This window comes from Rhinoraja longicauda, chromosome 2 (genome assembly GCF_053455715.1).
Source record: "Rhinoraja longicauda isolate Sanriku21f chromosome 2, sRhiLon1.1, whole genome shotgun sequence".
In the NCBI taxonomy this organism is placed as follows: domain Eukaryota; kingdom Metazoa; phylum Chordata; class Chondrichthyes; order Rajiformes; family Arhynchobatidae; genus Rhinoraja; species Rhinoraja longicauda.
Window position 1 is genome coordinate 32,448,528 of NC_135954.1, and position 14,075 is coordinate 32,462,602.

The window sequence follows — 14,075 nt, forward strand, 5'->3', positions numbered from 1 at the left end:
AACAACTTTCAAAAGATATTTGAAAAGACAAGAAAGTCTTGGGTTAAATGTGGCCAAATGGGTCTAGCTTAGGTGGGTATCTTGGATAGCATGGAGGAAATGATCTGAAGGGTCCATTTCAGTGCTGTATAACTATTCATTTCAAAGCTTAGACTGGAATGTGTCTGGTTCCAGGATTTGTCACTGCGTGAATATTTACATTGTTATTTTGTTCTGCTAGTGTTGGCAAATTCCTTTCGCTGATTTAGAAGATAGAAATGCACAGCACAAGAACAGGCATTTGGCCCACAATATCTTAGAAACATAGAAAGTAGGTGCAAGGGTAGGCCTTTCGTCCCTTTGAGCCAGCACCATCATTCAATATGATCATGGCTGATCATCCAAAATCAGTACCCCATTCCTGCTTTCTCCCCATATCCCTTGATTCCTTTAGCCCTCAGAGCTATATCTAACTCTCTCTTGAAAACAGCTTGTTAAGCATGATGCCAAGACAAACCAATTTCATGAGCTTGCACATTATCCATATCCCCCCCTCCCTCCCCCCCAATTCCCTGCATAGCCATGTGCATATCTAAAATATTTCGACTGCAACTGCCTTTGATATTTCCAACCTGGGAAACAGGTTCTGACTGTTCACCCCATCCATGCTTCCCATCATATTATATACCTCTATCAGGTGTCCCTGAACATCTGATACACCAGAGACAAGAAATCAAGTCTGTCCAACTGCTCATACTAGTAATCCAGGCAGCATTCTGACAAACCTCTTCTGCAACCTTTCCAAAGCCTCCAAATCATTTATGTGATTGGGCACAAACTGCATGCAATACTCCAACTACAGCCTGACCAGTCTTACTTAGCTGCATCATGACTTCCTGATTCTTAGACACTCAATGCCTGACAAATTAAGGTGAGGATATCATATGTCTTTACCAATCTTTCTACTTGTGTTGCCACTTTCAGGGAGCTGTGGACTTGGACCCCAATATCCCTCTTCAGGTCATTGCTGTTGAGGGTCTTACCATCAACTGTACATTTTCTTCTTACATTTGATCTCCCAAGTGCATTATCTCACACTTGGTCATATTAAACTTCTGCCATTTCTCCACCCATTTCTGTAGTTGATCTATATCCCATTTTATATTTGACAGTCTTCTTCACTGCCTGCAACTCCAGCAATCTTGGTGTTATCTCCAATTTTACTGACCAACCCATCTAACGTTTCCATATGTCATTTATGTACATCACAAGCATCAGAGGTCCCAGCACAGATGCCTGCGGAACTCCTCTAGTCACAGACCTCCAGGCAGAATAACATTCTTCCTGAAAGGTAAAGAAGGATCTCTACATGAAATGTCACCCATCCATGTTCTCCAGGGATGCTGCCTGAACTGTTGAGTGACTCTAGCATATTGTATCATTTTGTGTTATAACCATCATCGTCTTTCTTGAGTGAGCTAGTTCTAAATCCATATAACTAAGTCACCATGAATACAGTGCATTTTAATCTTCTGAATCGGCCTACTAAGGGGGACTATATCAACCAGATTACTAAAATCCATGGAGACAACATCCATTGACCTACTTCATTGATCACCCTCCTTACCTCCTCAAAAACTTGATCAGGTCAGTAAGACATGACCGGCCATGTTCAAAAACCATATTAGGTCTGTCCCTAATCAGCTCATAGATTTTCTTTATTTCCTTGTTAAACAAAGAACATGTTTGCTACTCTCCAGTCCTCCACAATCTCACCTGTGGCTGAAGACGACACAAAGATCTCCTCTCTTGCCCCCCTCAATAACCTGGGATTGATCCCAACAGGCTCTGAATCTATCTACATTAATGCTATTCAAGAACTCCAACATCACCTCCTTTTTGATATCAAAGTGCTCTAGCATATTAGTATATCCCAGAGCGATCTCACGATCGTCAATGTCATTCTCTATGTTGAATACCGACACAAAGTACTCATTTAATACAGTGCCTAAATCCTCTGACTCCAGGAATAAATAAATTCTTCTTCTTTGCCATGAATGCTCCTCCCTCTTCCTAACTGCCCTCTTGTTCTTAATGTATTTATAAAGTGCCCTGGGAGTTATTTTAATCCGTATTGCCAAGGACATTTCGTGGCCCTTTTAGGCCCCCCTGATTCCATATTTGAGTTTGTTCCTGCTTTCCTTATATTCCTTAAGGACCATGTCTGATTTCAACTTCCTAAATCTTATAGGTATCACAAAATGCTGGAGTAACTCAGCAGGTCAGGCAGCATCTCAGGAGAGAAGGAATGGGTGATGTTTCGGGTCAAGACCCTTTTTCAGTCTGAAGAAGGGTCTCGACCAGAAACGTCACCCATTCCTTCTCTCCTGAGATGCTGCCTGACCTGCTGAGTTACTCCAGCATTTTGTGATACCTTCAATTTGTACCAGCATCTGCAGTTATTTTTCTAAATCTTATATATGTGTTCTTTCAGTTTTTGACGAAGTTTATATCTCTCATCAACCAAGGTTCCCGAATGTGGACAGAAACAACATTGCTGGACCCTTGTTGTGCAAACACACCATCTCATGCCTGTATTAACTAGTTTTGGATATAAAGAGACAGTCAGACTGACCCTCCATACATGAGAGGCATCCCGCAGGTGAAGTGGATCCTCGGCTTGGAGCAAGCTTTAGGTGCTGCAAGAGATTACGGCCCACAGCTTGTGTCAATAGTTTTTGGATACATTATTAATTGTCTATTATTCAGAGACAAATAAAATCTTTTCAAACCAACTTTGATACTTAATATATAGTAGATAGGCACAAAATGCTGGACAGGCAGCATCTCAGGAGTGAAAGAATGGGTGACCTTTTGGGTCGAGACCCTTCCTCAGACTGAGAGTCAGGGCAGAGGGAGACTAGAGATATGGAAGGATGAGGTGTGAAAATGACAGATCGAAGCAGACAATGCATGATCAAGGAAATGTAGAATGGTTCATTGTTGGCTGAAGGGAAGGAGACAACGAGGCATACAAACAGTAAAATGAATCAGGAAAATGACACTAGTCAGAGAACTAGGGTGGTGGGAGGACCGAGAGAGAGGGAAAGCAAGGGTTACTTGAAGTGAGAGAAATCATATTCATACCTCTGGGTTGTTAGCTGCCCAAGCGAAATATGAGGTGCTGTTCCTCCAATTTGCATTGGGCCTCACTCTGGCAGTGGAGAAGACCCAGGACAGAAAGGTAAGTATGGGAATGGGTGGGGGAGTTAAAGTGTTTAGCAACTGGGAGATCGCGTAAACCAAGGCGGACTGAGCTGAGGTGTTCAGCGAAACGTTCGCCGATATATAGGAGTCCTCATCTGGAACAACTAGTAACAATTAACAACAATTAGTAAAACTGTGTTAAATCTAAGAAACGTGAAATAACAGCAACTAATAAAAAACATTTAAATTAACGAGGTTGACCAGTTTTTTCAGTATCAGTGATGCCATGCAAACAGAATTTGTGCTTTATATGCTTGCTTGCCCTTACTGCTTCGTGAGCAGGGATTTTCCAATACTTCCTTCATTTGCAGTCATAGGTGATAGGAGAATTAAGTAGAATTAGGGTATTCGGCCCAACACGTCTACACCATTCAATCATGGCTGATCTATCTCTCCCTCCTAATCCCGTTCTCCTGCCTTCTCCCCATAACCCCTGACGCCCGTACACCAGTCAAGATTCAACATTGCGTCAAGTTGATCAAAGAGTGGTATAAAGTGGGGCTCACCATGGCAGAACCATGCAATCCTGGTGGATTGAGGTCAACCATTTGGCACCAACTTCTGTTACCCATTAGTAACTGCGATAATGATTGATTCAGCACTTGGGCACACTGAAGCCTATTGAAGTTTGATCCTTTGCTCAAGGACTTGAAAAATTTAGGGATTAATAATTAATAAGTGATTCATATTTTAATAACTGATAGTAAGAAGATAAAAGTTGATCGTTTCCAACTACATTCCTCTGACACAGAAATCTCCAGCAACATTATATCATGGTCTACTTTATCACTGGCAGATGGGAAACCTGATCTTTAGCAGCCTGCCAATATGGCAAAACTCATCTACACAGATCACGACCAGAGGAGTGGTCAGAGGTCGGGTGGAAGATCCCGGAAGGCAAAGGGTAAAAGAAAGTTGATAATAAACAAATGTTGAAAATGCAGATAAAATACATCACATGCTTCTTTTCACAAGCCTTTTTCCTCATTTAATATTCTTAACATCTTATATATATATATATATCTTTAGTTTAATTTTAAATGTATAAATATTCACCTCTTCCTAAGAATACTTGGGTTTAATGTTGCAACATCAGTTTTAATTCCCACATCATCCTCATAACCCATGATTGGTGGAATATTACACCTACAAATAAATGTATTTAAAATTTATTTTGCCAAACAATAAAGCATCATATAAACATATCACCGCTGCAATAATGAGCACAAATTAAAGGCAGTAAATGAACAGAACAAATTCACAAACACAACAATTCATCAGCTTAAAGAACTGGTTATTTCCAATTTGTAGTGTTATTTCCTACAGATCAATGGTTCCACTTTATATAAATTCGTGTTTTAAAATATTTGTTTTTAGGAACACATTTCAGTCTCTCATATTCATATGACAAAGGAGCAGAATGAGCCCATTTGGCTCATCGAGTATGCTCTGCTAATCAATCATGCCTGATCTATTTTTCCCTCTCAACACCATTCTCATGTCTTCTTCCCATAAATGTTGACACGCCTTTTTGCTTTCAAGAGAGAGCTGGATAGAGCTCTTAAGGATAGCGGAGTGAGGGGGTATGGGGAGAAGGCAGGAACGGGGTACTGATTGAGAGTGATCAGCCATGATCGCATTGAATGGCGGTGCTGGCTCGAAGGGCTGAATGGCCTACTCCTGCACCTATTGTCTATTGTCTATTGTCTATTGTCTATTGCTGTTTATATTCTCTGACTGTCTTCTTATAATCTAAGTCACCTTCAACTCACTTTTTAAAAATATATTGGAGTAGATCTTAGTGTAAAAAGTGCTTTGTGTCGTCAGTCAGTCCTCACACGGTGTGTGTGTGTGTGTGTGTGTGTGTGTGTGTGTGCGCCAGATTATAGCCGATTTGTAAAGCAGCTGTAGCCCTGTCAGTGATGCAAACTATGATGTGTAGGAGGGAATTGCAGATGCTGGTTTACACTGAAGATAGGTACACAATGCTGGATTAACTCAACGGGTCAGGCAGCATTTCTGGAGAAAAGGAATAGGTGACATTTCAGGTTGAAATGCTTTATATTGCAATTATGCTCTTAATCTGCTTGAAATATATTTCCAACGTTGTAAGCCATTCGATAACAAGTAACATATCCTAGTTAATTTGTTAATTGCTGAATATTAAAATGCAGGTGTATTATTGCTCAATTTTAGAATGTGTTTGGATATGCCTCTTCCACTTTAGGCTCTGCCTATAACTACAATCATCCTTTCGTATTGATGTTCTTCCCTGGAAGAAATAAGTTCCTGGACTTGTGGATTTGATGTAAAGGGAAAGGTTGGATATTTTTTTCTTTGGAGCACAGGACGCTTGTGAAGTATACAAAATCTCGAGGGACTTTTCCATGAAGGTCGGAGAGAAGCAGCAGCGAGAAGTAGGAAGAAGCAGCGAGAAGCAGCAAGAAGCAGCGAGAGCGAGTATTGGCTGGAAGTAGGCGAGTCCCAGGCAAAGAAGATTTAAGACATACCTTCAAGGTCGGCAGAGGAGCGGCAGGTGAAGGAGTGAGTGTGGAGAATGGCTGAGCAATTAAATTAGCAAATTGGTAAATTAGCTAATTAGTCAATTTAACAGCTAATATAAGCAAGACTTGCTCTAAGGGAGCTTCCTTGTCGAGAAAAGTGCCTTGTCGAGAAAAGTGCCTTGTCGAGAAAAGTGCCTTGTCGAGAAAAGTGCGAGTCTTTGGCTCGAGTGCCTTGTGAGAAAAGTGCATGGTGTAGGGATTTAGATTCTTAGACCACTGGGATCTGTTTTAGAGTAAGGGTGAATTGTACAAAAGGTACGGGTTCCACCTCAACAGGTGGGTGACCAGTATTCTGGCAGGCAGGTTTGCCACTGCTACACAGGTGGTTTAAACTAAATAGCGGGGGGGCGGGTCAAATGGGATAGACAAGGATGGAGTTAAAGGGAAAGAGAGCATAGGAAAAGTTAAGACCCCAGAATTAACAGGAACAGAAAGCTCACAAAGGTATAGGAGAGTATGGCCAAGTGTAGTAGGAATCGATGTGAAAGGTGAGATGAATAATGGATTAAAAGTATTATATATGAATGCACAAAGTATAAGAAGTAAAGTGAATGAGCGTGAAGCTCAGTTAGAGATTGGTAGATATGACATTGTGGGGATTACAGAGACATGGCTGCAGGAGGATCGGGACTGGGAACTAAATATTCAGGGTTACACATCCTATAGAAAGGACGGGCAGGTGGGCAGAGGAGGTGGGGAAGCTCTGTTGATGAGGGAGGAAATTCAGTCCCTTGTGAGGGGTGACATAGGGACTGAAGATGTAGAGTTACTGTGGATAGAGTTGAGGAATTGTAAAGGTAAGAAGACACTAATGGGAGTTATCTACAGGCCCCCAAACGGTAGCCCGGATATAGGGTGTAAGTTGCAGCAGGAGTGGCATGTAACAAAGGTAATGCCACTGTGGTTATGGAGGATTTCAATATGTAGGTAGACTGGGAAATCAGGTTGGTTCTGGATCCCAGGAAAGGGAGTTTGTAGAGTGCCTCCGCGATGGATTCTTAGAGCAGCTTGTACTGGAGACGACCAGAGAGAAGGCAATTCTGGATTTAGTGTTGTTCAATGAACCAGATTTAATAAGGGAACTCAAGGGAACTGAACCGCTTGGAGGTAGTGATCGTAATATGATTAGTTTTAATCTGCAATTTGAGAGGGAGAAGGTTAAATCAGAAGTGTCAGTGTTGCAGTTGCACAAAGTGGACTATGTAGGTATGTGAGAGGAGCTGGCCAAGATCGAATGGAAAATGATCCCAACAGGAATGATGGTGGAACAGCAATGGCAGGAATTTCTGGGTGTAATCCAGAAGATGCAGGATCATTTCATTCCAATGAGGAAGAAAGATTCTAAGGGGAGTAAGAGGCAACTGTGGCTGACAAGGGAAGTTAGGGATGGAATTAAACTAAAAGAAAAGATGTATAACATAGCAAAGAGTAGCGGGAAGCCAAAGGATTGGGTAACTTTCAAAGGACAACATAAGGTACCAAAACGGGCAATATGTGCTGAAAAGATGAAGTACGAGGGGAAGTTTGCCAAGAATATAAAGAAGGACAGTAAAAGCTTCTTTAGGTATGTTAAGAGAAAAAGATTAGTAAAGACAAATGTGGGTCTCTTGAAGGCAGAAATGAGTGAAATTATTATGGGTAACACTAAAATGGCAGAAGAGTTGAATGGGTACTTTGGATCTGCCTTCACTAAGGAAGACACAAACAATCTCCCTGATGTACGAGAGGACAGAGGATCTAGGGAGATGGAGGAACTTAAAGAAATTTGCATTAGGTGAGAAATAGTATTGGGTAGATTGATGGGACCGAAGGCTGATAAATCCCCAGAGCCTGGTGGTCTGCATCCCAGGGTACTCAAGGAGGTGGCTCTAGAAATTGTGGACACATTGATGATCATTTTCCAATGTTCAATAGATTCGGGTTCAGTTCCTGTGGATGGGAGGGTAGCTAATGTTATCCCACTTTTCAAGAAAGGAGTGAGAGAGAAAACAGGGAATTATAGACCAGTTTGCCTGACATCGGTAGTGGGGAAGATGCTGGAGTCAATTATTAAAAAGGTAATAACGACGCATTTGGATAGCAGTAAAATGATTGGTCCAAGTCAGCATGGATTTATGAAGGGCAAATCCAGCTTGACTAATCTTCTGGAATTTTTTAAGGATGTGACAAGTAAAATAGATGAAGGAGAGCCAGTGGATGTGGTGTATCTGGACTTTCAGAAAGCCTTGGAGAAGGTCCCACACGGGAGATTGGTGAGCAAAATTGGAGCACGTGGTAGGTAGGGTATTGACATGGATAGAGAATTGGTTGGCAGACAGAAAGCAAAGAGTAGGAATGAACGGGTCCTTTTCAGAATGGCAGGCAGTGGCGGGTGGAGTGCCGCAAGGCTCGGTGTTGGGGCCGCAACTATTTACAATATATATTAATGATTTGGATGATGGAATTAGAAGTAACACTAGCAAGTTTGCAGATGACACAAAGCTGGGTAGCAGTGTGAACTGGGAAGAGGATGTTAGGAGGTTGCAGGGTGACTTGGACAGGTTGAATGAGTGGGCAGATGCGTGGCAGATGCAGTATAATGTAGATAAATGTGAGGTTATCCACTTTGGTGGCAAAAACAAAGAGGCAGATTATTATCTCAATGGTGTCAGATTAGGTAAAGGGGAGGTGCAAGGAAGCCTGGGTGTCCTTGTACACCAGTCACTGAAAGTAAGCGTGCAGGTACAACAGGCAGTGAAGAAAGCTAATGGCATGTTGGTCTTCATAACGAGAGGATTTGAGTATCGGAGTAAAGAGGTCCTTCTGCTATTGTATAGGGCCCTGGTGAGACCACATCTGGAGTATTGTGTGCAGTTTTGGTCTCCTAATTTGAGGAAGGACATCCTTGCTATTGAGGCAGTGCAGCGTAGGTTCACGAGGTTAATCCCTGGGATGGTGGGTCTGTCATATGAGGAAAGATTGGAAAGACTGGGTTTGTATTCACTGGAGTTTAGAAGGATGAGAGGGGATCTTATAGAAACATATAAAATTATAAAAGGACTGGACAAGCTAGTTGCAGGAAAAATGTTCCCAATGTTGGGGAGTCCAGAACCAGGGGCCACAGTCTAAGAATAAAGGGGAGACCATTTAAAACTGAGGTGAGAAGAAACTTTTTCACCCAGAGAGTTGTGAATTTGTGGAATTGTCTGCACAGAAGGCAGTGGATGCCAATTCACTGGATGAATTTAAAAGAGAGTTAGATAGAGCTCTAAGGGCTAGTTGAATTAAGGGATGCGGGGAGAAGGCAGGCACAGGTTTCTGATTGTGGATGATCAGCCATGATCACAATGAATGGCGGTGCTGGCTCGAAGTGCCTTATAGCCTGCTCCTGCACCTATTTTCTATGTTTCTATGTTTCTATGACATGAATATAATGAATGCACAATGTTTTTCCTTGTCGAAGATTCTAAAACTACAGGTGTTTGTACTCAAGGTGAATTAAGGGAGATTTAAGAGGGACCTCAGGGGCAACATTTTTACTCAGAGGGTAGTTCATATCTGTAATAATGTACAATGTTTCATGTATTTTGTGTTTTTATGACTGTTGACAGATCAATTTCCCTCGTTGGACAAATAAAGTTTGATCGTATCATATCGTATCATAATAAATTGCCTGGGAACATTATAGAAGTGAATACAATTTCAACTTTCAAATGACATTTGGATAGATGTAGAAATAGGAAGGGTTTTGGGCGATATTAGCCAAATGTTGGCAAATGAGACTTGCTCAGTATGTCACTTGGTCAGCAAGGTCTAGGTGGGCCAGAGGGCCTATTTTCATGGTGGGCTGAAGGGCCTATGCATCTGTAATAAAAAATATATAAATTGCAGATTCTGGGGGGAGTTGTTGGAAATGTAGAAGGAATAAAATAGGATTAGACTAAATGGGTGATTAATGGATTGCACAGATCATTGGGTTGAAGATTATATAATAATTTGGAGGCATCCCGAGATTATTTTTATTTTCCCATCCATTCCCTTCTTACCTGAATACAAAGTCAGCCTTATTTATTTCCTTTCCACAGCTGCTGTTCGTTAGAACTCCTCCGTTTCCAATAACAGAGCAACGTTTAAGGATGTGATTTTTAAAAGGATCTGTCTGAACAAAATAAACAATATTCAACTAGTAAATGAAAAACCACAGATGCGTGAAACCTGAAATTCACATTATTCACCTTATCTGTATACTGTGGATGGCCGAATGTAATCATGTAATCATCTTCTTCCACCCCACCAGCCAGCGGATCCAACATATTATCCACCAACATTTCCGTCACCTACAACAGGACCCCACCACTGGCCATATCTTAACATGCTCACTTACAGCAGAAATCGCCAGCTCTGATGCAGTTTGGGTTACTACCTCGCCTTATGTGGCCACTAACCATGTATGACATCACCCTCACAAGAGTTGAGAAGATGGAAAGAACAATCAGCTCTTTTGTGAGAAAGTGGTTAGGTGTTCCTTGATGCCTGAGCAACGTACGCCTGTACGGTCAGGGGGTACTTCAGCTGCCTCTCTGTAGCCTCAAGTTCAAGTGCATTAAAGTCAGACTAGAGATGACCCTGGCAGAATCGAGGGACACTGTCATCCGAGCTGCTGCCCCAACCCTGGCAACAGGAAAGAAGTGGACGGCTAAGAATGTGACGCAGCAGGCAAAATCTGCTCTCCACCAAGGCGACATGATTGGGCAAGTCCAACACGGAAGAAGTGGCTTGGGGCTTGGCGGAAAGCGACCTTGCTGGAACAAGGCATCCTCACTGGAGCGCCGGAAGTTGGTCACGGCCGAAGTCCGCCGACAGGAGGAGTCGAGTAGGTGTGCCAAGGCTGTGTCGCAAGCTAAACAGGGCCAGTGGATGAGATGGGAGCGTGTGGAAAAGCGGAAGATCAGCTGGAAGGACATGTGGGAGATGGAGGCGAGCAGGATAAGTTTCCTCATTCGGGCAACCTATGATGTCCTTCCGAGCCCAAAAAATCTCAACCAATGGCTGGGCGAAGATCCATCTTGCCCCTGTGTTCAACACCAGCCACACTTAAGCACATCCTCACTGGGTGTAAAGTGAGCCTCTCCCAAGGACGGTACACCTGGAGACATAATCAAGTGCTCAAATGCCTGGCAGCGACTCTGGAAAGCAGGAGAACAACCAACAATGCCCTGCCGCCCAGAACAACCAACCCAGTTATGCCAATTGCCTATGTTCGGGAGGGGGAACAAAAGCAACGGAAAATTCCACCAAGGACCAGGTTTGGACAGCTGGAGGCAGCCCGGGATTGGCAGATGCTGGTGGATGTGGACCAACAGCTTACAGTTCCATCAGAGATAGCCATCACCAACTTGAGGCCTGATCTTGTCCTCTAGTCGAACTCTCAGCGCATGGTGTATTTTGTGGAGCTCACAGTCCCTTGGGAGGATGCTGTGCAGGAAGCCTTCGAAAGAAAGAATCTGCGATATACAGAGCTTGCAGCAGAGGCAGAACAGCGGGGCTGGAGAGCAAAGATCTGCCCGGTAGAAGTTGGATGTCGAGGATTTGTGGCAACATCTACCGTAAGACTGATGAAGGACCTGGGGATCAGCAGACAGGCCCTACGCCAGGCTATCAAGGAAACATCACGGTTGGCAGAGCGGAGTAGCCAGTGGCTCTGGCTGAAGAGGAAAGACCCCATCTGGTCTCCCAAAGAAGCCGGCTAGGCAGATGCAGAGGGGGGTGGTTCTGGGACGCCAGAATTCACTGCTGAGCCTACTGGAGACGTCGTGGGTCCAATCAGCGAAACGTCGATGAAAATAGGTGCCCATTTGATAACCCCAATGACGTGTCTGCCTAGCCTTTCTCAACATCGGAGGAGCATAGGTTGAGTGCATAAGCCTCCCAAACCCACCGGGAGCAAGTTGACATTTGGCACTTTGGATTTCTAACATCTTGTCCTGTGCATTTGGAAACATGTGATTTTTAAAAGGATCTGTCTGAACAAAATAAACAATATTCAATTAGAAATTGAAAAACCACAGATGCATGAAACCTGAAATTCACATTATTCACCTTATCTGTATACTGTGGATGGCCGATTGTAATCATGTAATCACTCTGACTAGTTAGCACGCAACAACAGCTTCTCACTACACAAGCTATTCACATGACAATGAACTATACACAAAACTCACTTACAGCAGAAATCGCCAGCTCTGATAGAGAGACAAAACAAATGAACTGAAATTGAAGAAGTTTTCCTTCGCTGTTAATGTGAGGAATGAGGACACAGTTTTAAAAAGGACAATGGGGGAACAAATTAAAAAAGTATTTTTAATGCCAAGATCGGTTGTCAGCTGCAGTTCGCTTCCTATAAAAATGATATGAAATTCCAATAACAGAACAACGTTTAAGGGTGTGATTTTTAAAAGGATCAGTCTGCATAAATTAAACAATATTCAATTAGAAACTGAAAATGAAAAACTGCAAATGCGGGAAACCTGAATTGAGACTGAAAATGCTGGAAACGCTCTGCAGCAACAAAATCAGTCTTAATATATTAGGTTCAAGGTCCTTTGCCAGATCTGGAAAAAGGAAAAAAACAAATTGTTTTAGATGTGGTGGGATGGGGTGGGGCATTGGATTAGAGACTCCAAAACAATGAAGATGGAGAGGAGATTTGATCATTGTGGACAAGATGGAAATAGAAACGTAGAAACGTAGAAGATGATCTATAAAGATGATCTTCCTCCCACAGCTACTATACTTATTTCAAGCAATCCCGATACACCTAAAATAATGATTCAATTATTACTAATTTTATTTGAGATTATAAGACCCATAGAATAAATAAAAGACATTTATGCAAGTCTGAAACTAATGGAAGATTCGCTTTACCAAACTTCCTATTTTATTACTGGGCGGTTAATATTAAAAATATAACCTTCTGGCTGGACGACATTGATCGGCAACCAGATTGGTTAAAGTTGGAGAAGGAGGATTGCTTACCATTTGACATTGGTGCGATCTTATTCGCCCCAATAACTTTGAATAAAAAACCATATGGAGGAAATCCGATTATACATAGTGTTATCTGTATTTGGAAACAATTAAAACTCACTTTAAAATTGAGTAATTTATCTTTCTTCCTACCCATTGCAAATAACCCTTCTTTCAAACCGTCTGTCTCAGATAGAGGATTCATTCAATGGAAAAGTTATGGAATTAAAATGGTGGGAGACCTCTATCATAAGGGAACTTTTCTCTCTTTTCAGGAATTACAACAGAAGTATGGATTACATGCCAATCATTTTTTTAGATATTTGCAACTCAGAGATTATGTAAAATCACATACGCAAGAATATAGATTTAGAGGCCCAGGAATTCTTGATGAATGCTTGAACCGTCACTACAATACAAATAAATTAATATCTTATATTTATAACACTCTTTTAGATACCGACATTCCGTCATCAGAATCATATAGACGAGCATGGGAGGACGAATTGGCTCAACCCATAACGCAAGACATATGGGACAAAAGTTTACAACACATACATCAATGCTCGTTAAACACTAGACACTCGTTAATACAATTTAAAATATTACACAGACTACATTATTCGAAGACAAAATTAAAAATTAAACAGGATCTTTCCAAGTATCTCTCCTATTTGTGATAAATGTTAATTTCAAGAAGCCAATTTAACTCACACTTTTGTGACTTGTACAAATATGCAAAATTTTTGGATCGATATTTTAAAAATCATTTCCAAAGTTATCGATAACCAACTGGATTTAGATCCAAAATTAATAATTTTAGGATTATCAGAACACATTACAAACTTCACGCTAAGTCAGAGACGCTTTCTTGACTACAGTTTAATAACTGCGAAAAAATTAATACTTAAATTTTGGGAAAAAACAGTAACCCCCACAATTAAAATGTGGATTACGGAAATGACCAAGACCTTGCATTTGGAAAAAATAAGGTTTGCCTTAATTGACAAACCAGATCTATTTTTTTTAAATATGGTCTCCATTTATTGAATTTTTAAAAAAGTAAATGGGTTTGTCACAAAACTAAAATTTAAAACTAAAGTTAAAACTTGAGTTTAGGGTTGGATGTACAACTATACTCATTAACTCCTGGATCTATCCCCATAATCTTTATGTTTGTAATTCTCTTTTTTCTTTGCTTTCTCTCTATTAGTTTATAGTCTTTTATTTTCAGTCTCTTTTCATCTTTATTTTTTCTTA

The 14,075-nt window shown here is 41.4% G+C and overlaps 1 protein-coding gene across 2 annotated transcripts in view; it reads right to left on the reverse strand.

The window, feature by feature from the left end:
- LOC144603413 (alpha-2,8-sialyltransferase 8F-like) overlaps nt 1-14,075 on the reverse strand; it is an 80,705-nt gene that overhangs the window by 6,394 nt on the left and 60,236 nt on the right. Inside the window, exons 5-7 of one of the 2 annotated variants that reach the window (XM_078416608.1) lie at nt 9,836-9,948; nt 4,303-4,392; nt 2,420-3,350 (exon numbers count right to left, since the gene is read on the reverse strand). In XM_078416608.1, coding sequence (XP_078272734.1) covers nt 3,338-3,350; nt 4,303-4,392; nt 9,836-9,948 — 216 coding nt within the window. In that variant the 3' untranslated portion in view covers nt 2,420-3,337. Of the gene's footprint in view, nt 1-2,419; nt 3,351-4,302; nt 4,393-9,835; nt 9,949-14,075 lie in introns of those variants that run through there. The other variant, XM_078416598.1, reaches the window with a different exon arrangement.